This window comes from Ranitomeya variabilis, chromosome 8 (genome assembly GCF_051348905.1).
Source record: "Ranitomeya variabilis isolate aRanVar5 chromosome 8, aRanVar5.hap1, whole genome shotgun sequence".
Lineage (NCBI taxonomy): Eukaryota > Metazoa > Chordata > Amphibia > Anura > Dendrobatidae > Ranitomeya > Ranitomeya variabilis.
In genome coordinates, this window is record NC_135239.1 from 104,605,613 (window position 1) to 104,631,588 (window position 25,976).

At 41.9% G+C, this 25,976-nt stretch overlaps 1 protein-coding gene across 1 annotated transcript in view; it reads left to right on the plus strand.

The window, feature by feature from the left end:
- HMCN1 (hemicentin 1) overlaps positions 1-25,976 on the plus strand; it is a 768,245-nt gene that overhangs the window by 541,217 nt on the left and 201,052 nt on the right. The window contains exons 83-86 of the mRNA XM_077275842.1: positions 13,201-13,414; positions 18,090-18,224; positions 20,465-20,655; positions 23,258-23,339. Coding sequence (XP_077131957.1) covers positions 13,201-13,414; positions 18,090-18,224; positions 20,465-20,655; positions 23,258-23,339 — 622 coding nt within the window. The remainder of the gene's footprint in view (positions 1-13,200; positions 13,415-18,089; positions 18,225-20,464; positions 20,656-23,257; positions 23,340-25,976) is intronic.

Sequence of the window (25,976 nt, forward strand, 5' to 3'; positions counted from 1 at the left end):
AAGACAATTTTTTTGACACGTGGTCATATAATGCACCCAATCCTAGTTTACAACCTCACCTGTGCTCAGTAAATGATTGGTTAATTAGTGTGTGTGTATAAAAAGAAACTCAGCACCCCAGACCTTCACTTGAACTGCAACTTGAGCTCTGACAACATGCCAAAAATCCACCCTGCAACCAAAGCCTGGATTATCAAGAGGCTGAAGACCAGATCCACTGCAGAGGTGGCTGGCACCTTTAATGTGTCTCAGCGTCAAGTACAAAGAATTAAAAAAAGATTTGAAGAGACTGGAGATGTGTTTGACAATCCCAGGTCCGGCATACCACACAAGACAACTGCTCAGGAGGAACGTTTGATGGTTCAAAAATCCAAAGCAAGCCCCTCTTCGACTGCAGCAGAGCTCCAACAGGCCTGGTCACCTCAAGTCCCTGTGTTAACTAGAACAGTTTGTAGGATTCTGTCTCGAAATGGCCTCCATGGTCGAATTAGTGCCCAGAAGCCAGCGCTAAACAAAAGGCAAATAAAATCCGTGTGGTATTTGCAAAGTCACACAGCCTGCTAAACAGATGGACTCTGGAAAAGTGGCAGAAGGTGGATTTCTCTGATGAATCTTCAGTAGAATTACACCACAGCCGCCGCAAATACTGCAGGAGACCTACTGGAGCCTGTATGGATCCAAATTACACCCAGAAAACAGTTAAATTTGGTGGTGGAAAGATCATGGTCTGGGATTACTTTCAGTATGAGGGTGTGCAAAACATCTGCAAGGTGGAAAGCAATATCAATAGCCTAAACTATCAAGAAGTATTGGCTACCTCCTATATACCAAATCATAAAAGGGGTCAAATTCTGCAGCAAGCTGGTGCTCCATCTCATACATCCATCTCTACAACAAAGTTCCTCCAGGCAAAAAAGATCAAGGTGCTCAAGGACTGGCTAGCCCAGTCACCAGACATGAACATCATTGAGCATGTTTGGGGTAGGATGAAAGAGGAAGCTTGGAAGACAAAACCAAAGAATCTAGATGAACTCTGGGAGGCATGTAAGACTGCATTCTTTGATATTCCTGGTGACTTCATAAACAAATTGTATGAATCATTGCTGAACCACCTGAATGCAGTCCTTCAAGCTCATGGAAGTCACACAAAATATTAAATATGACTCTAATAGCACCACAACTTCATTCACAAATGTTATGCAACATATATTTGTATTTTAAGTTAATTATTTGTTTGAATATCACAATACTTTCTGTGGGCAACAAAACTTTTGTCTTGCCACAATCTGACCATTCTGTGTCCATTAACTGATCAATATTTCTGCATTGATGCCAATTTATTTTTTCAACCTAAACCACATTTTGGAGGGTTTTTAGCTTTCCAAAGAATAATTTATACAACCAATGGATGAATTTAATGTAAGGTTATAAGCTTTTATTTACATAAGATGGATAAGCTACATAACTTCTGTCAGGGAGTGTAGTAATAATAGTAGAGGAGTGATCTTTGTGATATAGTAGTAGAGGTGGTAATGTTAGTAGTAATAGTTGTAGAGGTGTTGATGTTAGTAGTAATAGTAGTAATAGTAGTAGAGATGATAATGTTAGTAGTAATAGCAGTAGAGGTGGTGATCTTAGTGATATAGTAGTTGAGGTGGTAATGTTAGTAGTAGAGGTGGTAATGTTAGACTGGGTTCACATTGCGTTCCTGGCATCCGTTAGATGGACTACGTTACACCGCGGCATAACGAGGTGTAACGTAGTCCGTTAATGCTGCCATTGAATGCAATGTCGGATGCATCGCTAAAGCACGCCCACAATGGGCGTGCGCTAGCTATGTGCCGTCATTGAGTGACGGACCCTGAGACGCGGGCTGCAGCATTTCCGGGTCCGTCACTGCTAGCGCAGATAGAGCTAGCAGATGGTCTATCTGCGCTAGCGGGATGGAATGTCGGCACTTTAACAGCAGCCCGTTAATGTATGTGTTGAACGGGCTGCTGTTAACGCAATGTGAACCCAGCCTTAGTAGTAATCGTAGTAGAGGTGGAAATTATAGTAGCAATAGTAGTAGAGGTGGTAATGTTAGTAGTATTCATAGTAATGGTAGTTATTTTATTAGTACATCTAGTTGAGGTGGTAGTTATTTTATTAGTACATATATAGTTGTGTGAAAAAGTGTTTGCCCCCTTTTTGATTTCCTATTGTTTTGCACTTTTGCATAGTGGTCACACTTAAATGTTTCAGATCACCAAACACAATTAAATATTAGACAAAGATAGCAAAAGTGTCACATCTCTGCTTTCGGGTGTTCCAGGAACAGGTGCTTCCCTGTCCTAATGCTAGGGGGAGCCCTAGCTCTCTCTATTTCCCGGGTTACTTCAAAAGGTGAAGATGCCGGGGCCACATACCTTGCCTTAGCTACTGAATTGCCCTCAGTCTGCACTGTTGTACACCAACCAGACTCACAAGGTAACATAAACAGGGGTAACAGAAAATACCAAACATACAAATATACACTCACATATTACAGAGGTATGCACTGGGGATGGGGTTAAACCAAAGTAGGAGAAGAAAGGGAAATATCACATTCACAAAACAAAGCAACAGTCACAGATAAATCCACCAAATGCCTACTCAAATAACCACCAACACCTATCCTCCTAGCTATGCAACATAAGCTAGCTCTGCCAATGTGTGTCGGTCAGGACCCAGATTACACAGGTGATGGGAGTGGCTAACAGTGCACAGATGGGAGCCTTAGCTCCAAGAGCTCTCAACAGAGCAGATTAATTCCTGTTCTGCCAAAAGAAATTTACACCGTTTAATATAATAAGAAGGTGAAGTGCTTTTATTCAGTGCAGGAGTAGGAGAACTCAGACACCACTGTCTTCTGGCTCCTCTCTGTGTCAGGGTTCTGTGACAACAAGTAAACAGAAAATGCAATTTTTAAATGAAGGTCTTTATTACTAAGGGAAAAAGAAATCCAAACCTATAAGGCCCGGTGTGAAAGAGTGATTGCCTCACCTCAGCCCCCTAAAAACATAAATTAACTGTGGTTTATCACATCTTTGGGAAGCTGTTAAAATTACCTAGCCACACCCATGCCTGATTACTGCAATAACTGTTCTCAATCAAGGAATCATTTAAATAGGACCTGCCTGACAAAGTGAAATAGACCAAAAGATTTTAAAAAGCTATATATCATGCCGCGATCCAAGAAATTCTGGAACAAGTGAGAAGCAAAGTAATTGAGATCTATCATTCTGGATAAGTTTATAAAACCATTGCTCAAGCTTTGGGACTCCAGTGAACCATAGTGTGCGCTAATATCCACAAATGGTGAAAACATGGAACAATAGTGAACCTTCCTAGGAGTGGCTGGCCAACCAAAATTAGCACAAGAGCACAGCGACGACGCATACAAGACGTCACAAAAGATGCCATAACAACACCCAAAAAACTGCAGACCTCACTTGCCTCAGTTAAGGTCAGTGTTCATGGCTCTACCAGAGCCTGGAAGACTTGCTGTGTTAAATGAAATCATGAATTCTGTTGTCTACCAAAAAATCATGAAGGAGAATGTCTGGCCTTCTGTTCGTGACCTTAAGCTGAAGCACACTTAGGTTATGCAGCAGGACAATGATTCAAAACACACCAGCAAGTCCACCTCTGAATGGCTTAAGAAAATCAAAATGAAAACTTTAGAGTGGCATAGTAAAAGTCCAGACCTTAATCTGATTGAGATGCTGTGGTATGACCTTAACCCCTTAATGACCGCCGATATGCCTTTTCACGGTGGTAGCTAAGGGTACTTAAACCACAGCGCCATTAATTAAAGGTGCTGTGGAAAAAGTGTATAGTGCCCCACCAGTCAGGTTTTCTCTGAAGTCTCGGCTGCCGGGGGTAGCCGAGACCCCAGAAAACATGATTTGGGTCGGTTTTAACCGACCCCGAGGTTGCTTTCGCCGTTATCAACCATATAATGTCGATCACAAAAAAAAGTCCGATTTACCATTTAATTTAACATCAGAGGAGAGATAAATAGGGTCCCCGATTCCCCCTGGTACCACCCGGTGTCCCAGGGTCCTCCTAGTTCCCCCCACGGCCGCTGACATCTTCTTCCAGTAAGAAAATGGCGGGCACATGTGCAGTGCACCGCCAAGATCTGCCGGCCGGCACCCGGCAGCAATAGGAGATTTTTCCTATTGGTTCATTTTGATCACTGTGATTGACCCTATCGCAGTGATCAAAATAAAAAAAATAGTAAATCAACCCCCCTTTATCACCCCTTTAGTTAGAGAACAATAATAAAATAAAAAATATATATTCCATTTTTCCATTAGGGTTAGAGTTGGGCTAAAGTTAGGGTTGGGGCTAAAGTTAGGGTTGGGGCTAAACTTAGGGTCAGGGCTAAAGTTAAGGTTAGGGTTGGGTCTGAAGTTAGGGTTAGGGTTGGGGCTAAAGAAAGGGTTAAGGTTTGGGCTAAAGTTAAGGTTAGGGTAGGGGCTAAAGTTAGGGTTGGGGCTAGAGTTGGGGTTAGGGTTACAGTTTGGATTACGTTTACGGTTGGGATTAGGGTTAGGGTTGGGATTACGGTTAGGTTTGGGGTTAGGGTGTGGTTAGGGTTATGGCTAGGGTTGGGATTAGGATTAGAGGTGTGTTGGGGTTAGGGTTGGAGTTAGATTTGGAGGGTTTCCATTTTTTAGGCACATTAGGGGCTCTCCAAACGCCACATGGCATCCGATCTCAATTCTACATTGAAAAAGTCAAGCAGTGCTTCTTCCCTTCCGAGCTCTGCCGTTTGAGCAAACAGTGGTTTACTCCCACATATGAGGTATTGGCATATTCAGGACAAATTGGACAACAACTTTTGTAGTCCAATTTCTCCTGTAACACTTGTGAAAATAAAACATTGGGGGCTAAAATATCATTTTATGTGGAAAATTTTTTTTTTTCATTTCACGGCTGTGCTCTATTAACTTTAGTGAAACACTTGGGGGTTCAAAGTTCTCACAACACATCTAGATAAGTTCCTTGGGGGGTCTAGTTTCCAAAATGGTGTCACTTGTGGGGGGCTTCTACTATTTAGGCACATCAGGGGCTCTGCAAACGCAACATGACGCCCGAAGACCATTCCATCAAAGTCTGCATTCCAAAATGTCACTACTTCTCTTCCGAGCCCTGACGTGTGCCCAAACAGTAGTGTTCTCCCACATATGGGGTATCAGTGTACTCAGGACAAATTGGACAACTTTTGGGGTCCAATTTCTCATGTTACCCTTGTGAAAATACCCAATTAGGTGCTAAAAAAAATAATTTTTGTGTAAAAAAAAATGATTTTGTATTTTCATGGCTCTGCGTTATAAGCTTTGGTGAAACACTTGGGCGTTCAAAGTTCTCACAACTTTGGTAAGTTCCTTGGGTGGTCTAGTTTCCAAAATGGTGTCACTTGTGGGGAGTTTCCACTGTTTAGGCACATCAGGGGCTCTCCAAATGCGACATGGCATCCGATCTCATTTCCAGCCAATTCTGCATTGAAAGAGTCAAATGGCGCTCCTTCCCTTCCGAGCTCTGCCGTGCACCCAAACAGTGGTTTACCCCCACATATGGGGTATCGATGTATTCAAAACAAATTGCACAACAACTTTGGGGGTCTAATTTCTCCAGCTACCCATGGAAAAATAAAACTTTGGGGGCTAAAATATCATTGGAAAAAATATGATTTTTTATTTTCACGGCTCTACGTTATAAACTTCTGTGAAGCACTTGGGTGTTCAAAGTGATCACCACACATCTAGATAAGTTCCTTCGGGGGTCTAGTTTACAAAATGGTGTCACTTGTGAGGGGTTTCCGCTGTTTAGGCACATCATGGGCTCTATAAATGCGATATGGCGTCCGATCTCAATTCCAGCCAATTCTGCATTGAAAACATCAAACGATGCTCCTTCCCTTCCGAGCTCTGCCGTGTGCCCAAACAGTGGTATCAGCCTATTCAGGAGAAATTGCAAAACAAATTTTGTGGTTCATTTTCTCTTTTTACCTTTGTGAAAATAAACATTGCTTCAGTTCCTGTGAAGTACGTAAAGGGTTAATTAACTTCTTGAATGTGGTTTTGAGCACCTTGAGGGGTTCAGTTTTTAGAATGGTGTCACTTTTGGGTATTATCTGTCATGTACACCCTTCAAAGTGACTTCAAATGTGATGTGGTCCCTAAAAAAATGGTGTTGTAAAAATAAGAAATCGCTGGTCAATTTTTAACCTTTATAACTTCCTAACAAAAAACATGGTTCCAAAATTGTGCTGATGTAAAGTAGACATGTGGGAAATGTTATGTTTTAAGAATTTTTTGTGACATATCTCTCTGATTTAAGGGCATGAAAAGTCAAAGTTTGAAAATTGCTAAATTTTAAAAATTTTCGCCATATTTCCATTTTTTCATAAATAAACGCAAGTCATATCGAAGAAATTTTACAACTTACATGAAGTACAATATGTCTCGAAAAAACATTCTTAGAATCAGCTGGATCTGTTAAAGCAGTGATCCCCAACCCCAACTTAGGATTTCCTAAGTATTGCCCAGGTGATAATTGCATTACCTAGAAAGGCAAGAATTCCATCACCTGTGCAATACTAAGGAAATCCTGAATACATGACCTGTTGGTAGCTCTTGAGGACCGGAGTTGGGGAACACTGTGTTAAAGCGTTCCAGAGTTATAACCTCATAAATTGACCGTGGTCAGAATTGTAAAAATTGGCCTGATCATTAAGCTGCAAATTGGCTCAGTCACTAAGGGGTTAAAAATGCGGTTCATGCTCGAAAACCCTCGAATGTGGCTGAATTCTAACAATTCTGCAAATATGAGTGGGCCAGAATTCCTCCAGAATGTTGTAAACGACTCATTAGTTATCGCAAACGCTTAATTGCAGTTGTTGCTTCTAATAGTGGCCAACCAGTTATTAGATTTAAGGGGCAATCTCTTTTTCACACAGGGTCCTGTAAGTTTGGATTTATTTTTCCCATTATAATAAAGATCTTTATTTGTAATCTGCATTTTGTGTTTACTTCTGTTATCTTTGTCAAATATTTAAATTTGCTTGGTGAATTGAGATCTAAGGCCATGTTCATACTTTGCGCTTTTTACCGCGGATCCGCGGCGATTTTGATGCTGCGGGTCCGCAGCAGTTTCCATAGCGTTTACATTAACATATAAACCCTATGGAAACCGCAAACCGCAGTGCACATGCTGCGGGAAAAAATGCGCAGAAACGCAGCGGTTTACAACCCGCAGCATGTCACTTCTTTGTGCAGAATCGCAGCGATTCTGCACCCATAGAAATGCATTGATCCGCTTACTTCCCGCATGGGGCTGTGCCCACGATGCGGGAAGTAAGCGGATAATGTGCGGTTGCTACCCGGGGTGGAGGAGTAGAGACTCTCCTCCAGGCCCTGGGAAGCATAAATAGTGTAAAAAAAAAAAGAAGTAAAATAAAAAATGATGCTATACTCACCTCTCAGCGCTGTACGCGGCCGTCCGGTCTCAGTTGCTGTGCGAGCAGGGCCTGAGATGACGTCGCGGTCACATGACCGTGACGTCACGAAGGTCCTTCTCGGCACAGCATCTTTGGAACCGGAGCGCCGCGTGCAGCACCGAGGAGATCCGGACATCAGAGGGTGAGTATAAACCATTTTTATTATTTTTAACATTACTATTGATGCTGCATATTGCTGCATATGCAGCATCAATAGTATAGGAGTAATCCCGCAGCGGAAATCGCAAAACAAACTGCGATAAATCTGCAGTGATAACCGCAGTGGTTTTGCCCTGCAGATTTATCAATTCCGCTGCGGGAGAACCCGCAGAGCACGCCGCAAAGTGTGCACATAGCCTAAGGGGTAAGGTGTTGTGAACTCTGTTTTCAGGCTCCCTCTTGTGGTCACTGGTGGTATGGTGTTACTTTTGTTTTGGGCTCCCCCTGTTGGCTTTGTTTGTTATCCTGCTGGTCTCTGGCTATCAGCTGGTTCGTTATCCTCTGGGAGGTTCCTATATAGCTCTGTTTCACTTCCACTTGTTGCCGGCTGTCGATGTAATCAGTGCTACTCAGATTCCTTCTGTCTACCTCGCTCCCAGTCCATCCAGGACAAGCTAAGTTTTGTTTGCTCATTTTTTGATCAGCAGTGTTTATCATGTTTCCTTGTCCAGCTTGCTAAAATGTGATTCCCTCGCTTGCTGGATGCTCTAGTGGACTGAGTTTCTCCCCACACACAATTAGTTGGTGCGTGGGTTCTTGAAATCTCAGGATGGATATTTTGAAAAGGGTTTTTTATTGATCGCATAGACCCCTGCTCTATTTTCTGCTTTCTAGTACTAGTGGGCCTCTTTTGCTGAATCTGATTTCATCCCTACGTATGTGCCTTCTTCTTACTTCACCGTTAATATTTGTTGGGGGCTTCTATATCTTTGGGGATTATTTCTCTGGAGGCAAGCGAGGTCTTTCTTTCTCTTTAGGGGTAGCTAGTTCCTCAGGCTGGCTCGAGACGTCTAGGAATTTTTTTAGGCACGTTCACCGGCTACCTCTAGTTGTGTTGGATTGGTTCAGATTTGCGATCAGTCCAGTTACCATCTCCCTAGAGCTTGTCCTTAGTTTATTCACTGGCTGGTCTATTCGTGATCCTCAGCCACTAAGGATCATAACAGTACAGCCGGCCCATAAAGTGTTAATTGCATGGCAGAAGCAGGAGAAAAGAAGCCTTGAGATTTTTTTTTTTTTTTTTTGCTGCCATGCGGAGTTATATAAAGGAGTCTTTAGAGAAGGGACATATTCGCCCGTCCTCATCCCCTCTTGGTGCAGGATTCTTTTTTGTGGCTAAAAAGGATGGTTCCCTGAGACCCTGTATTGATTATCGCCTTTTGAATAAAATCACGGTTAAATTTCAGTATCCTTTGCCATTGTTAACTGATTTGTTTGCTCGCATTAGGGGGTCTAGTTGGTTCACCAAGATAGATCTTCGTGGTGCGTATAACCTTGTGCGTATAAAACAGGGTGATGAATGGAAAACTGCATTTAATATGCCTGAAGGCCATTTTGAGTACTTGGTGATGCCTTTTGGACTTTCTAATGCTCCTTCAGTCTTTCAGTCCTTTATGCATGACATCTTCCGTGAATATCTGGATAAGTTTATGATTGTGTATCTGGATGATATTCTGTTTTTTTCGGATGATTGGGAGTCTCATGTTAAGCAGGTCAGGATGGTCTTTCAGGTCCTGCGTGACAATGCTTTATTTGTGAAGGGCTCAAAATGTCTTTTTGGAGTCCAGAAGATTTCTTTTTTGGGTTTCATTTTTTCTCCTTCTACTATTGAGATGGATCCAGTCAAGGTTCAGGCTATTCATGACTGGACGCAGCCTACATCTGTTAAGAGTCTTCAGAAGTTCTTGGGTTTTGCTAATTTTTACCGTCGCTTCATAGCTAATTTTTCTGGCGTTGTTAAGCCTTTGACGGATTTGACCAAGAAGGGTTCTGATGTGACTAATTGGTCTTCTGCGGCTGTGGAGGCCTTTCGGGAGCTGAAGCGTCGGTTTTCTTCGGCTCCGGTCTTATGTCAGCCAGATGTCTCACTTCCCTTCCAGGTGGAGGTTGATGCTTCCGAGATTGGAGCGGGGGCTGTTTTGTCACAGAGAAGCCCCGATGGCTCTGTGATGAAGCCATGTGCTTTCTTTTCAAGAAAGTTTTCGCCTGCCGAGCGGAATTATGATGTCGGTAATCGGGAGCTGTTGGCTATGAAGTGGGCATTTGAGGAGTGGCGACATTGGCTCGAGGGAGCTAAACATTGTGTGGTGGTCTTGACTGATCACAAAAATCTGATTTATCTTGAGTCGGCCAAGCGGCTGAATCCCAGACAGGCTCGTTGGTTGTTGTTTTTTTCTCGTTTTGATTTCATAGTCTCGTACCTGCCGGGTTTAAAGAATGTGAAGGCTGATGCTCTTTCTAGGAGTTTTTTGCCTGACTCTCCTGGAGATTCAGAGCCGGCTGGTATCCTTAGAGAAGGGGTGATTTTGTCTGCCATCTCCCCAGATTTGCGACGTGTGCTGCAAGAGTTTCAGGCGGATAGACCTGACCGCTGTCCACCGGAGAGACTGTTTGTCCCGGATAGATGGACCAACAGAGTCATCTCCGAGGTTCATTCTTCGGTGTTGGCGGGCCATCCTGGAATATTTGGTACCAGAGACTTGGTGGCCAGGTCTTTTTGGTGGCCTTCCTTGTCGCGGGATGTGCGTTCCTTTGTGCAGTCTTGTGGAATTTGTGCTCGGGCGAAGCCTTGCTGTTCTCGTGCCAGTGGTTTGCTGTTACCTTTGCCTGTCCCGAAGAGGCCTTGGACGCACATTTCCATGGATTTTATTTCAGATCTCCCTGTCTCTCAGAGAATGTCTGTCATTTGGGTGGTGTGTGATCGTTTTTCTAAGATGGTCCATTTGGTGCCCTTGCCTAAGTTGCCTTCCTCCTCTGAGTTGGTTCCACTGTTTTTTCAAAATGTGGTTCGTTTGCACGGGATTCCTGAGAACATTGTTTCTGACAGAGGATCCCAGTTTGTGTCTAGATTTTGGCGGACCTTTTGTGCTAAGTTGGGCATTGAATTGTCTTTTTCGTCGGCCTTCCATCCTCAGACGAATGGCCAAACCGAGCGAACTAATCAGACCTTGGAGACTTATTTAAGATGTTTTGTTTCTGCTGACCAGGACGACTGGGTTACTTTTTTGCCGTTGGCCGAGTTTGCCCTTAATAATCGGGCTAGTTCTGCTACTTTGGTTTCTCCTTTTTTTTGTAATTCGGGGTTTCATCCTCGTTTTTCCTCGGGTCAGGTGGAGCCTTCTGACTGTCCGGAGTGGATGTTGTGGTGGATAGGTTGCATCAGATTTGGAATCATGTGGTGGACAATTTGAAGCTGTCACAAGAGAAGGCTCAGCTCTTTGCCAACCGCCGTCGCTGTGTGGGTCCCCGACTTCGCGTTGGGGACTTGGTGTGGTTGTCTTCTCGCTTCGTTCCTATGAAGGTCTCCTCTCCTAAGTTCAAGCCTCGGTTTATCGGTCTTTATAAGATTCTGGAAGTCCTTGGCCCTGTGTCATTCCGTCTGGACCTCCCGGCATCATTTGCTATTCATAATGTGTTCCATCGCTCGTTGTTGCAGAGGTATGTGGTACCTGTGGTTCCTCCGGTTGAGCCTCCTGCCCCGGTGCTGGTTGAGGGAGAATTGGAATACGTGGTGGAGAAGATCTTGGATTCTCGTATTTCTAGACGGAGGCTCCAGTATTTGGTCAAGTGGAAGGGCTATGGTCAGGAGGATAATTCTTGGGTTGTCGCCTCTGATGTTTATGCGGCCGATTTGGTTTGTGCCTTCCATGTGGCTCATCCTGATCGCCCTGGGGGTTTTCATGAGGGTTCGGTGACCCAACCTTAAGGGGGAGTACTGTTGTGAACTCTGTTTTCAGGCTCCCTCTTGTGGTCACTGGTGGCATGGTGTTACTTTTGCTTTGGGCTCCCCCTGGTGGCTTTGTTTGTTATCCTGCTGGTCTCTGGCTATCAGCTGGTTCGTTATCCTCTGGGAGGTTCCTATATAGCTCTGTTTCACTTCCACTTGTTGCCGGCTGTCGATGTAATCAGTGCTACTCAGATTCCTTCTGTCTACCTCGCTCCCAGTCCATCCAGGACAAGCTAAGTTTTGTTTGCTCATTTTTTGATCAGCAGTGTTTATCATGTTTCCTTGTCCAGCTTGCTAAAATGTGATTCCCTCGCTTGCTGGATGCTCTAGTGGACTGAGTTTCTCCCCACACACCATTAGTTGGTGCATGGGTTCTTGAAATCTCAGGATGGATATTTTGTAAGGGTTTTTTTATTGATCGCATAGACCCCTGCTCTATTTTATGCTTTCTAGTACTAGTGGGCCTCTTTTGCTGAATCTGATTTCATCCCTACGTATGTGCCTTCTTCTTACTTCACCGTTAATATTTGTTGGGGGCTTCTATATCTTTGGGGATTATTTCTCTGGAGGCAAGCGAGGTCTTTCTTTCTCTTTAGGGGTAGCTAGTTCCTCAGGCTGGCTCGAGACGTCTAGGAATTTTTTTAGGCACGTTCACCGGCTACCTCTAGTTGTGTTGGATAGGTTCAGATTTGCGATCAGTCCAGTTACCATCTCCCTAGAGCTTGTCCTTAGTTTATTCACTTGCTGGTCTATTCGTGATCCTCAGCCACTAAGGATCATAACAGTAAGGTTTCTCCTTGTGGAGAGTGACATACCAGCTCTGGCTTGTCAAGGTAAGGAGGCTTATTCGTGAATTGAAACATTTTTGTGGCAGACATCCAAAAGAATAGGACATTAGGAAAGGGGTAAAAACCTTTACTCATAACTGTAGTAGAGATGGTAGTGTTAGTAGTAGTGGTTGTAGAAGTGGTAACTTTAACAGGAACAGTAGTAGAGGTGGTGATCTTAGTGATACGTGTAGTAGTGGTGGTAACTTTAATAGTTGGAGAAGTACTAGAAGCAGTAGTGTTATAGTGGTTGTTGTAGTTGTTTTCTTTTATAATTTTGGAAATATTGTTCATTTTGTCTTAACTATATTTTTAGTACTTATATCTCTGATCATTTGACAAAATTTTACAAGATGACTGAAAAATAAATCATGTAATTTATGGGTGGCAAAGAGGTATACCTATGGCCTTTGTTCTGTTGGGTAGGCACATTGCCGTAAGAAACGTAGTCAGAACAGAGGTGCTGCCAGGGGAGCTGGAGAAAGTGAGCTGTGTGACCACATTGGTCAATGGCTCTAACTTTAGAGAAGATCACTTATTGTTCTCATTTTGAATAGGAGCAATAACATATAATCTGCCTCTCACCTTTACAACTGTAAGGCTTACAAATGCAGCAGACATAAAACAAACATGCAATGCTAATGCATTTATCAAAATGCCTTAAAAATTTCTTATATAATTTTATTGTATGCTAAAATATCCCCATTAGTTTTCCAGTTATCGTGAAATACAATATGTGAATTTATGATTGTATATAAAAATTACTTTACGTTTTTATTAACTTAAAATGTTCAATACTTTACCTTATCTATATTTTTGAATTTTTACAACTACTGCCACATTTATTAGATTGTGTAATGTATTAAATGGAAGTATTCCTGAATTTATCTCTGTAGAAAAAAGATGCTGGTAATTATACATGTACTGCTATCAACATTGCTGGAAAAGATTCTCACACAGTAAGACTAGCCATCCACTATGCTCCATCTTTTAATGAACTACCCTCAAATGTGTCACTAAATGAAGGGGAAAGCTTAAAGTTATCATGTAAAGCAACAGGAAACCCTTCCCCGAAGGTAACGTGGGCTTACAAGGATAGGATAATAACAGGTGAGTCACAGTCTCTGTGCTCTGATTTTAAACATTGGGCATGGTAGAGTAAAATGTGATATTGATTGATTTATATAATGTAATTGTTTTACTTTGGTTTTATATAACCAGTATCAGTAAAAGTGTTGTTTTTTTTTACAAACCAATAAAAATGTTAAAAAAAGATATGATGAGAATAACTTATAGCTAAAAAATTTGCCATATACAATTATATAATATTTAATGTAATGTTATGGTAAATGGATTTTTGATTATTTTGTGGTTACTTTTTACATGTTCATTTTCCTATATAAGATTATTTCTATACAGTGGTCACATTGTCCTTATCGTAGACAATGTGCTGGCTGATACTTACCAGCACTTTTTAGCTTATACTATACACCCTGGGGAAGGCTCACAGTCATTTCATTAGAGCATAGGATTACAGTGAAAAGTAACACCTGGAGACACATAATAAATATTCATTTCATTGACAGTAGCTGATATTTACCATACCTCTCCTCTCCCTGCACAGTGACCTCTGCTCAGGCCACAGAGCATGCACATCAGTTGTCTCCTGGAATATAAAGAAAATGTTGGGAGAAAATATTCCAGCTATTGATGTCTTTTATGAATTATGTTGTCTTTGTTAGCTCATTGAAGCTAATTAATTTGTCTTGGACCACTAAAAGATCCTAAAATGAGTTGGCCACTTTCTCTTTTTATTGCAACTTTCCTCACAAACTGATCAACACTTTTGTCCATAAAATGACTGCTGATTGATGACTAAGTGACCCGAACAGTTTATCAGACACCTTTTACAGAAAAGGAGATTTCCCATGTGAGGTGTTCCCATGTTTTATAAACAGACGTGCAAGGTGCCCAGGATGGTAGCAATGGGCGAGCTGCTCCTCCATAGCACCCTCACACTTTACAAGAAAATCTGGTTCTAGTTCATAATTGTTGTGCTGTGTACATTGCATTGTACTCATTTGTAGGCTAGAGCCCATCACGGTATCCACGTCTTTGGTTCCCAAAACAGCCACACACCCATAAGGGGATAACCGGTTCATTTTAAAATTTCAACTGTACTGGATTGTTGTGAATTCCGTTCTCGGGCTCCCTCCTGTGGTCATGAGCGGTATTGTGTGAGTTTGTTCTGGGGCTCCCTCTGGTGGCCTTTAGCGATATGGCTGGTCTTGGCTGGGCTCAGCTTCTTCATTTCCTGCTATGCTGAGGCCTATTTAATTCACCTGGCCTTTCATTTGTTGCCTGCTGTCGGTGTATTCAGTCCTGTTTCTGATAGCTCCTGAATATTCCTTGTGACCAGTCTCCTGCTGGAGAAGTTAAGTTTGTTTGTTCATTTTGCTCATTATTTCCTTGAAAACGTTTCTCTGTATATGATGAGTTCAGTCCAGCTTGCTTATATGTGATTTTTCGCTTGCTGGTTAGTTCTGGGGTGCAGAGTGCGCCCCTCACATCGTGAGTCGGTGTGGGGGTTCTTGTATTCTCTGCGTGGTTTAGTTTTGATAGTTTTTGTACTGACCGCACAGACTCCTACCTATTTTCAGTCTATCTAGTGTTAGCGGGCCTCATTTGCTAAACCTGTTTCATTTCTACGTTTGTCTTTTCCCCTTAACTCACCGTTATTATTTGTGGGGGGCTGACTAAAACTTTGGGGTTATTTCTCTGAGGCAAGTGAGGTCTTTGCTTTCTCTCTAGGGGTAGTCAGTTTCTCAGGCTGTGAACGTGGCGTCTAGGATTTTAGGAACGCTCCACGGCTGCCTTTAGTGTTTGTGGATAGGATCAGGTTTGCGGTCAGTATAGCTTCCACCTCCCCAGAACTGGTCCTATATTCTGGTCACATGTGTCAGGTCAGTTTTGAGATCCTACCACCGGATCATAACACTGGATATCTCAAGTACATCATTCTTTAACATGCAATATCAGACAGAACACTCTTCACCACTTGTTCCATCAATACAGTGCATTTCAATCATTTTCCGATGTTCAGTTTGGACTATACCTATTTTAACAGATCCTGTTAGCCCTAGAGATTTCTTGTCTGGCATTGCAGTATTCCCAAGATCCGCTATGTTTCCCTCTCATGGTTTCACACCCATCTTCCTCTGTGCGAAAAAGTTTTTTGTGCCCTACATAGCCCCAACTTGAGCCTTGAGCTCCAGATATTGCAAGAATGTCTGCAGGGAGTTTTGAACAGTGGGTACAGAAAGTAGTCAGACCCCTTTAAATTTTTCACTCTTTGATTCATTGCAGCTATTTGGTAAATTCAAAAAAGTTCATTTTTTCACATTAATGTAAACTCTGCACCCCATCTTGACTGAAAAAAACAGAAATGTAGACATTTTTGCAAATTTATTTAAAAAAAACCCTGAAATATCACATGGTCATAAGTATTCAGAACCTTTGGTCATACACTCATATTTAAGTCACATGCTGTACATTTCCTTGAGATCCTCCTTGAGATGGTTCTAGTCCTTCATTGGAGTCCAGGTGTGTTTAATTAAACTGATAGGACTTGGTTTGGAAAGGCACACACCTGTCTATATAAGACCTCACAGCTCACAGTGCATGTCAGACCAAATGAGAATCATGAGGTCAAAGGAACTGGCCATGGTGCTCAGAGACAGAATTGTGGCAAGGCACAGATCTGGCCAAGGTTAAAACAGAATTTCTGTAGTAATCAAGGTTTCTGAGAGCACAGTAGCCTCCATAATCCTTAAATGGAAGATGTTTGGAACCACCAGAATCTTCCAAGAACTGGCCGTCCAGCCGTACTGTGCAATCGTGGGAGAAGAGCCTTGGTGAGAGAGGTAAATAAGAACCCCAAGATCACTGTGGCTGAGCTCCAGAGATGCAGTAGGAAGATGAGAGAAAGTTCCACAAGTCAACAATCACTGCAGCCCTCCACCAGTCTAGCCTTTAAGGCAGAGTGGCCCGATGTAAGCCTCTCCTCAGTGCAAGACATATGAAAGCCCACAGAGAGTTTGCTTAAAAAAAACACATGAAGGACTCACAGACTTTGAGAAATAAGATTCTCTGGTCTGATGAGATGAAGATAGAACTTTTTGGTAATAATTCTAATCGGTATGTGTGGAGAAAACAAGGTATTGCTCATCACCTGCCCAATACAATCCCAACAGTGAAACATGGTGGTGGCAGCATCATGATATGGGGTGTTTTTCAGCTGCAGGGAGAGGACGACTGGTTGCCATTGAAGGAAACATGAATACGGCTTCGAGTTCAGAGATATCCTGGATGAAAACTTCTTCCAGAGTGCTCTGGACCTCAGACTTGGCCAAAGGTTCACCTTCCAACAAGACAATGACCCTAAGCACACAGCTAAAATAACAAGAGTGGCTGCAGAATAACTCTGTGACCATTCTTGACTGGCCCAGTCAGAGCCTTGACCTAAACCCAATTGAGCATCTCTGGAGAGACCTGAAAATGGCTGTCCACCAACATTCACCATCCAACCTGACGGAACTGGAGAGGATCTGCAAGGAAGAATGGCAGAGGATCCCCAAATTCTGGTGTGAAAAACTTGTTGCATAATTCCCAAGAAGACTCATGGCTGTACTAGCTCAAAAGGGTGCTTCTACTCAATACTGATCAAAGAGTCTGAATACTTATGGCCATGTGATATTTCAATTTTTCTGTTTTATTAAATTTGCAAAAATTACTACGTCTTTTTTTCAGTCAAGATGGGGTGCAGAGTGTACATTAATGAGAAAAAAATGACCTTTTTTTAGTTTACCAAATAGCTGCAATGAAACAAAGAGTGAACAATTTAAAGGGGTATGAATACTTTCTGTATCCACTGTATGACCTCATAACACCTGAATGTTTTGTTCACACCATGCTTTAAGCCCACTGCACCTTGAACTTCACCTTGTCTCCAACAAAAACTTTCCCTATTAATTTCACTAACTAAACCAGGAAGTAGTTCCCTTTCCCTCTTGGCCTAGCACCTCCCAATCTGGGCTAGTCCCAAACATTAACTGTATATTGCCCCACTGTACCTACAGTCACTCTCTCTCTATTATAACCACTAAACTCTATCCTATGCTTTCCCTACACCTGAGCTGAGTGCATGTTACTCACACTAGGCATTACCTTTATGGTATTTACAGAGCAGCATTGGTACCTACAACACTATACAATACAGACATTATATTTCTAAAAACCACATGACAAAGTATACACTTCACATGGAACAATAAAACTCAGGAAAACCGTCCATCACTATCTTTGTGATTCAACGCTGTCTTCAGGGACAGGGCAGTCCACACCCTTACAGAAGTATAGGTCAGGGCAGTTTATGAGGAAAGCTATAGTAACATGATAAAGTGATTAACCCCTTCAAGCTAGTCCAACTGTTTATGACCCTGCTAGAATTAAAATAAAGGTGACAATGGTCATTTTCATTAGAATGATTCTTTTTAGTCTCTTGCCTTCTAATTGTGTCGCTTGTGACCATGAGGTTTTTTCTGTTACTGAATTTCAGCCCATTTATGTAAATGGGAATCAGCTGCAATATCAGATGTAGTCCATGGACAAATGTGGTATGTTTTTAATCCAAATCCTTCTCGCTCTGCACTTCACATTTGAAATTCAACATGCCTGTCTGTGTGATTGTAATTGAATTTTATGATATGCTGTATATTTTCTGCAGCACAACCAGGACCAAGTAAACTTCTGACTGATTTGGTGATTGAAAGAATTCTAAAAGAGGATGAAGGTGCATATACGTGCACAGCAGAAAACACAGTGTCCGCTATCAATACTACAGTACACGTGTTTGTGAGAGGTAATACATATTGTGACAATTCAAATATTATAGTCATGCCGGCCACTACAATAGGATAGTAATTATTGAAGGCAAATATTGTGTTTTTTTAACAGAAACCTGTCTCAGTCTCAGTCTCAATAACAGAATCAAGGAATAACAAACAACCCTCTCTTAATTACATTTTTTAAGTATAATATTTTGAATTTTGAAAAAAAAAATGCTATTATGTAACTAAATATGAGGATAATCTATCACTTTATGACACTTTGCATTTTAGATCAGATTATTCCAAATTTAAAGGGAACTTGTCACCATGATATTGCCATCCAATTTAATGGCATGTTATAGAGCAAGAGCAGAGTAGATTGACATATGATTTAGTGAGAATAGATTCAGTATAACCTGTGTGTTTTCCATTTATATCTCTGCTCTTACTGTGATTTTCGGTCCCATCAGTGACTGACAGCTATATCTGTATGTACTCCTATACAAAGAAAGCTGTCAGTCACTGATAGGACCGCCCAGTGGACACAGGTTATACCGAATCTATTCTCACAGAATTATATATCAATATGTTAGCTCCCTTTGCTCTATAATATGGTGCCTACACATTTGACTGCATTTTCATGGTGACAGATTCCATTTAAACAAATTGGATAATTAACCCTAAGGGTACCGTCACACAGTGCCATTTTCATCGCTACGACGGCACGATTCGTGACGTTCTAGCGATATCGTTACGATATCGTTGTGTCTGACACGCTACTGCGATCAGACAACACGCTGAGAATCGTACGTCGTAGCAGATCGTTTGGAACTTTCTTTCGTCGCTTGATCACCCGCTGACATCGCTGGATCGTTGTGTGTGACACCGATCCAGCGATGTGTTCGCTTGTAACCAGGGTAAACATCGGGTAACTAAGCGCAGGGCAGCGCTTAGTAACCCGATGTTTACCCTGGTTACCAGCGTAAACGTAAAAAAAACAAACAGTACATACTTACATTCCGGTGTCTGTCCTCCGGCGTCTCAGCTTCTCCGCACTGTGAGCGCCTGCCGGCCGGAAAGCGAGCACAGCGGTGACGTCACCGCTCTGCTTTCCGGCTATGGTGCTTACACAATGCAGAGAAGCAGAACGCCGGGGGACAGACACCGGAATGTGAGCATGTACTGTTTTTTTTTTTTACGTTTACGCTGGTAACAAGGGTAAACATCGGGTTACTAAGCGCGGCCCTGCGCTTAGTAACCCGATGTTTACCCTGGTTACCCAGGGACTTCGGCATCGCTCCAGCGCCGTGATTGCAAAGTGTGACCGCAGTCTACGACGCTGGAGCGATAATCATACGATGCTGCGACGTCACGGATCGTGCCGTCGTAGCGATGAAAATGGCACTGTGTGACGGTACCCCAACACTAACCCTAATCGGGAAGTGATACAAATGTCAATGAAATATATGGAAATAGGCATTGAATTATTGTGCCAGCACAAGCTCAAAACGTTGTCTGAACCCTCAGGGAATAAGCACAAAACAAATATCTGAGGCTTATTAAGTGGTATGCCTAAAAGAATTAAATTTGCTAGTGCCATGTATGGGTGGACATAATGAGTTGTAAATAGAGATAAGTCTATCAAATTTATCAAATTTCATGGATTCTGACTAACCCGAACTTTGGGCGTTTTGCTTCTCACAAAACCAACAAAAGTGTCACAAGAAGGCCATAAGTTTGCTGGATTCAAAATGGCAAGAAAAAGGTTAAAAAAGTACTCACCTGGCCTTGGGCCTGATCTGTCCAGCTGCTCAACTCCTCTCAGCTTTGGTCTAGTCTTCAAACTTCTCTCATCTTGTCCCAGAATATTTGGCCCCTCTGCACAGGCTAGGAGAAGTTCAGAAGATGCCAGGAAGCGGTGGGAGAAGAAGCCTGAAAGACCGGAACAGAGATGGGCTGGTTAGCTGGACAGTTGAGGTCAGGGTAAAGTAGGTATACAGTCATTTCTTTTATTTTTTAACGTACATTTATTATGCTCTGTGGTTTGGGGAGACATCAGATTATAATAAGAAACATTTGATTCACAGAGGATATCTTCAGTGCAAATTTAATTTCCTGGACAAATTCAAAGAGGCCTGCCTAATTGTCGGTAGTCACACAAAGATGGAAGAGCTTGTGCTCACATATTACATTAAAGAGAATTGCTCTAAATCAAGTTATGCTAAATGTATTTTATTAAATATATACTTACTACATTTTTACATGTATTTAGAGCCCCCTGTTCTTGTTGGGAACCATTATATCGTTCAGACTGTGTCTTTGGGAGGCAGTATTATTTTACATTGTATTGTAAAAGGAAATCCAATTCCGAAAATTCAGTGGAACAAGAAAGGAAATGATATTCTGAATAATAAACGGTTTAAGCAGTTCAGGAATGGCTCTTTAGCAATTTATAACACTAAGGTAAGCCAGCCTGTCCATAAAGAATTAAGGACTTTATGATTTAATGATTTGTAGCTAACAACGCTATAACTGGTCATACCGTCTGCACTTCTATATCATACGTAGATTTTACTGTAATGTCTAAATATCTTTATCTCCCTTCCAATCTTACCCCTTTTACAACAGGCAGCAATCCACTGTTTATTCCTGATTTATCTGTGCTACCTTACATATTTTAACTGGGCATTTATAGCAAAAATAGTAAAGAAGCAAATACATCACCTAGACTAATTTAGCAACGCTTCATTATCACTTTGTAATATGGCTATGATAATAGAGACCAAAAGAAATTAGTTTCTGTTGTTATAAAGCCTTTAAAAATATGCAAAAAAAATAAAGAAAATGTATCCCCTTTGTACACCTTCCACACATGTACATTCTGGTCAGAGTGCGCGTGTATGGATTTAGCTCAGGAGCTGTACCACTCCATAAAGGGCAGATGTCTGCTGTAATACACAGCCTGCATCTGTCTGTAACAGCAGCATTCTGTGCTACTCATGATTGCTGCTCTTTAACTATTTGATTGTTTCAATGCCATTGTCGATCACTGACAGATTTGTTGTTTTTTGGTTCCCCAAAAAATGCAATAAAAAGTGGTTAATAAGTAAGATTAAACCCAAAATGGTGTCAATGAAAACTACAGCTCAGCTTGCAAAAAATAGCTCTCACAAAGCTCCATCGACTGAAAAATAAAAAAGTTATTTCTTTTCACAAATTTCAGATTCTTTTTTTCATTACTAAAAATAAAATGACACAAATTTGGCATCTGTAGCCATACTGACCTGAAGAATAATTTGCACAAGTGGCATCATCGCCAGGGCCTACAAATCTGACACATGCGCACTGCTCATTCTGACAGCTTCACTGCATCTCTGAAGCCAGGTGTACGATTCCTGGCTTCAGAGGCACACTGCACATGACCAGAAGTTCAGAAGATGGCTTCCGATCATGGTCGGTTCGCCTGTAAAGCCGGGAAGCATACACCTGGCTGCAGAGGTGCAGTGACGCTGCCAAAATGTGCAGCATGCGTGAGAAAGACTTGCAGGAGCTGGCGATGATAATAGTTCTGTAAATTATGTTATCAAGCCCCTCTTGGCGTGATAACATGGAAAAAGGGCTGACTACTCAGGGGCAACTAATGCCCCATGGACTAGTCAAAGCCCTCATTAGCATAGCAAGCGGGGGTAATATAAATGCTTTTTTTGAACCTAATTTGTACACAAAATTTTATACAGGTCTGGTTTGGCAGGGTTGGAGGGCATGAGGGACCCGACAGGTTCCCTTTAAAAGGAACATGTCACTTGGTTCATGCTGCCCAAACCGTGGATAGCGGGAATCAGGATTGGCTGCTTGCAGCTCTGAGAATGATGTACCTTTCTGCAATTGCACCACCAGGCTCTGATTCATGCTGGCCAGGCGTTGGGTAGCATGAAGTTGGTGATAGGTTCCTGGACATATCAATATTTGATCTTCTTTCCAATAGTATATCAATAGAAATATACTAAACACAGCAGCAAATTCACCAAAGGATAACTGAAATAACATGGAGGGTTGCTAAATGGCCAAGTAAGTCTGGATCTAAATCCCTCTAAAATGTTGTAGGATGTGTTGAAACAAGCCGAGTATATCAGAAATCCCTCTCTCATGGCACAACAGAAACATTTCTCCTAGTTAGAGTTGGGGAGTAGTAGACATACAGACTAGACATGTTTATTTCTGTCCATGTGGAACAATATCAGGTAGACATATAATTACCTTTTCCTACATAAAGATAGTGGCTTATTTGCGAATATTTAGTTTTATAAATTACTGCAAACTCAGTTTATTAATGTTTTTTTTTCGTCAATTACATCACCTTCATCTTTATATACTGTTTAAATGAAGGTAAATTATTAATATGTCCTCATATGTCAAATAACAATATGCATTACAAATGTCCTCACTTCTGCACATGAATATATATAAGGAATAAGAAATGGAATAGTGTTATGTATAATCACATTATACATTTGAGAACAAATAATGAGATTGTTTTAAATGTAGACAAAGCTGTTCCAAGCTTAAGACCTAATAATAAGTTTACAGTATGAGGGGTACCAAGATATATATCTTTCCTGTATCAGTATGTGGGGTACATTTATAACACATGTGCGAAGCCACTCATAACCCATGACATTGAGAATCATTGTGAATGCAAGCTTTATCTTTTAGTTGGAAAATTAGAAAAAAATCTTAAAGCTTGGATTATATCCTCAGACAGTGTCCAAATTTAAGAAATGCACAAATTTCCTAGCAGAACACATTCACAGCTATACATAAAACACAACTGCTTTATTGGAGGCTGAAGTGAATGATTTTTTTCCAAATCCATCAGCCAACAAAAAAAGTAAATCTAGATCTTAGCAGCAAATTGCTCAAACAAATTGTCTTATTGGCTCTTTTGTTTAAAGTTTTTGCTGGAGTTTCCTCCTTTTTATGTATTATTACATAGAGTTCTGGTTTTCGTGCAGCTATTGCTCTTCTTGATGTCCTACAAATATTCATTGATCACTTTATTGCACAGAATGAAGATGTTGGCGAATATTCCTGCATAGCTACAAATGAGGCTGGAATATTGGAGCACACCTTTACATTGTCTTTGCAAAGTAAGTTCTTTTTGTATATTTTGTATGAAAGATACCAACAAACCAGGAGTGTTCACATTTCCAAAAATTACTGGCAGACACCACATGAGTGGCATCAATTTCATCAAAGTAGAAATAGTATAATAGGGACTGATAGGTCTTACACTACACCCAATCCAGCAGATGGGCACCCAACCAGGAGTGTTCACATTTAAACAAATGAGGGCCTTACACCATAGAAGTGGCATCAATTTCACCACAGTATGAATAGTATAATATGGACCGACAGGTCTTCCAATACACCCAATCCAGCAGATGGACACCCAACCAGGATTGTTCACATTTCCAAAAATTACTGGCAGACACCACAAAAGTGGCATCAATTTCACAACAGTAGAAATAGTATAATAGGGACCAACAGGTATTCCACTATGCCTAATCCAGGAGATGGCCATCCAGCCTGGTGTTTTCACATTTTAAAAAATAAGGGCCTGACACCACGGAAGTGGAATAACTGTCACGAGTAGTGTTGATCATTCCGATACCGCAAGTATCGGGTATCGGCCGATATTTGCGGTATCGGAATTCCGATACCGAGTTCCGATATTTTGTGATATCGGAAATCGGAATCAGAAGTTCCCAGTGTATGGTTCCCAGGGTCTGGAGGAGAGGAAACTCTCCTTCAGGCCCTGGGATCCATATTCATGTGTAAAATAAAGAATAAAAATAAAAAATAGGGATATACTCACCTTCTGACGCGCCCTGGTTGTAACCGCTGCAACCGGCAGCCTCCGTTCCTAAGAATGAGCGAGTGAAGGACCTGCGATGACGTCGTGGCTTGTGATTGGTCGTGAGCGGTCACGCGACCAATCACAAGCCGCGACATCATTGAAGGTCCTTAACTCGGCATTCTTAGGAACGGAGGCACCGCTAAGAGCAGGGGCCGCCGGAGGGGTGAGTATATCAATATTTTTTATTTTTATTCTTTAATTTATACATGAATATGGATCCCAGGGCCTGAAGGAGAGTTTCCTCTCCTTCAGACCCTGGGAACCATTCCGATATTTTGTGTCCCATAGATATGCATTGGTATCGGGTATCGGTATCGGCGAGATCCGATATTTTGCCGGTATCGGCCGATCCAATCCGATACCGATACCTTTGCATATCGGAAGGTATCGCTCAACACTAGTCACGAGAATAGAAATATTGTAATTGGGATCAATATGTCTTCCACTACAGCTAACCCACCAGATGTAGTCCAAACACAAACAGGACTGTTCACATTTCCACAAATTTTTTAACATCAGCAGCAGCAGAAGCCACAGCAGGCACAGAAGCCACACTAAAGATATCACAGAGTGCAGTTACGTAACATTAATGCATCACACTAAAAAATGCAATATCACTTTATCTGTACAGTCTGCGATTGGGGTGTAAAAGTTCTTGAAGATCCATGACTTGTTCATCTTGATGAAACTTAGGTGGCCTATGCTTTCAGGGGACAGCTGGCTGCGCTTATTTGTCAGGACACCGCCAGCAGCGCTGAAGATACGTTCTGAGTGAACCCTGGCTGCTGGGCACGATAAACCCTCCAAGGCGTGTGAGGCAACCTAAGGCCCCTCATCCATTTTGGAAGATGAAAATATGAAAGGGTCCAAACCCTCCCTGATGGTATTGATATTCAGTTATAGATACTCCTGCACTTGGACTCTGTTGTGCTGGTGCACGAGCTGGTCTAAAAAAAACGTTTCAAAGGACTTACAGAAATTGCTTCTTCCACTTACACCACTGCTGCTACTGCAGCTGCTAATGTTTTGGCATTGATAAATTGACATGCCAGAGCTGGGAAGTCCAGAGCTGTGATAAGAACTGTGTGCTTCACTGCTGTCTTGGGGAAAATCTCTCTTAAGGTTGTGTAAAAAGTTTCAATACTCCAGAATTCGCGGGTCCTTTTCCAGGGAGGGAAGCATCTGGCAAAATGTGGTTTTATAACGTGGATCTAACAGAGTGGCAACCCAGTAGTCAGCAGTATTCCTAATCACAACTATATGGGGTGTTATGACCCCAATGGCAGAGGGTCTCAGAAATAATTACTAAGTCTGCAAACACTAAAAACCAGCTCATAGGGTAGTGGTAACTGAGCTGACCATATATCTAATCCTAGCACAACAAATAGCAGCAGCCGGGGAACGTGCCTACGTTGGTTCTAGACGTCTCGCGCCAGCCGGAGAACTAACTAACCCTAGAAGGGAAAAGAAAGACCTTTCTTGCCTCCAGAGAAAAGACCCCAAAAGTTGGATACAAGCCCCCAACAAATAATAACGGTGAGGTAAGAGGAAAAGACAAACGTAAGAATGAGCTAGGTATTTAGCAAAGAGAGGCCCACTAGCTAATAGCAGAATATAGTAAGATGACTTATATGGTCAGCAAAAACCCTATCAAAATATCCACGCTGGATATTCAAGAACCCCCGAACCGTCTAACGGCCCGGGGGGAGAACACCAGCCCCCTAGAGCTTCCAGCAAAGTCAGGAATCACATTTAGTACAAGCTGGACAAAAATAAGAGTAAAGCAAATAACCAAAAAAACAAAGAAGCAGGACTTAGCTTAATGTTGCACGAACCGGACCAGCAGACAGGAGCAAACAGAAAGGAT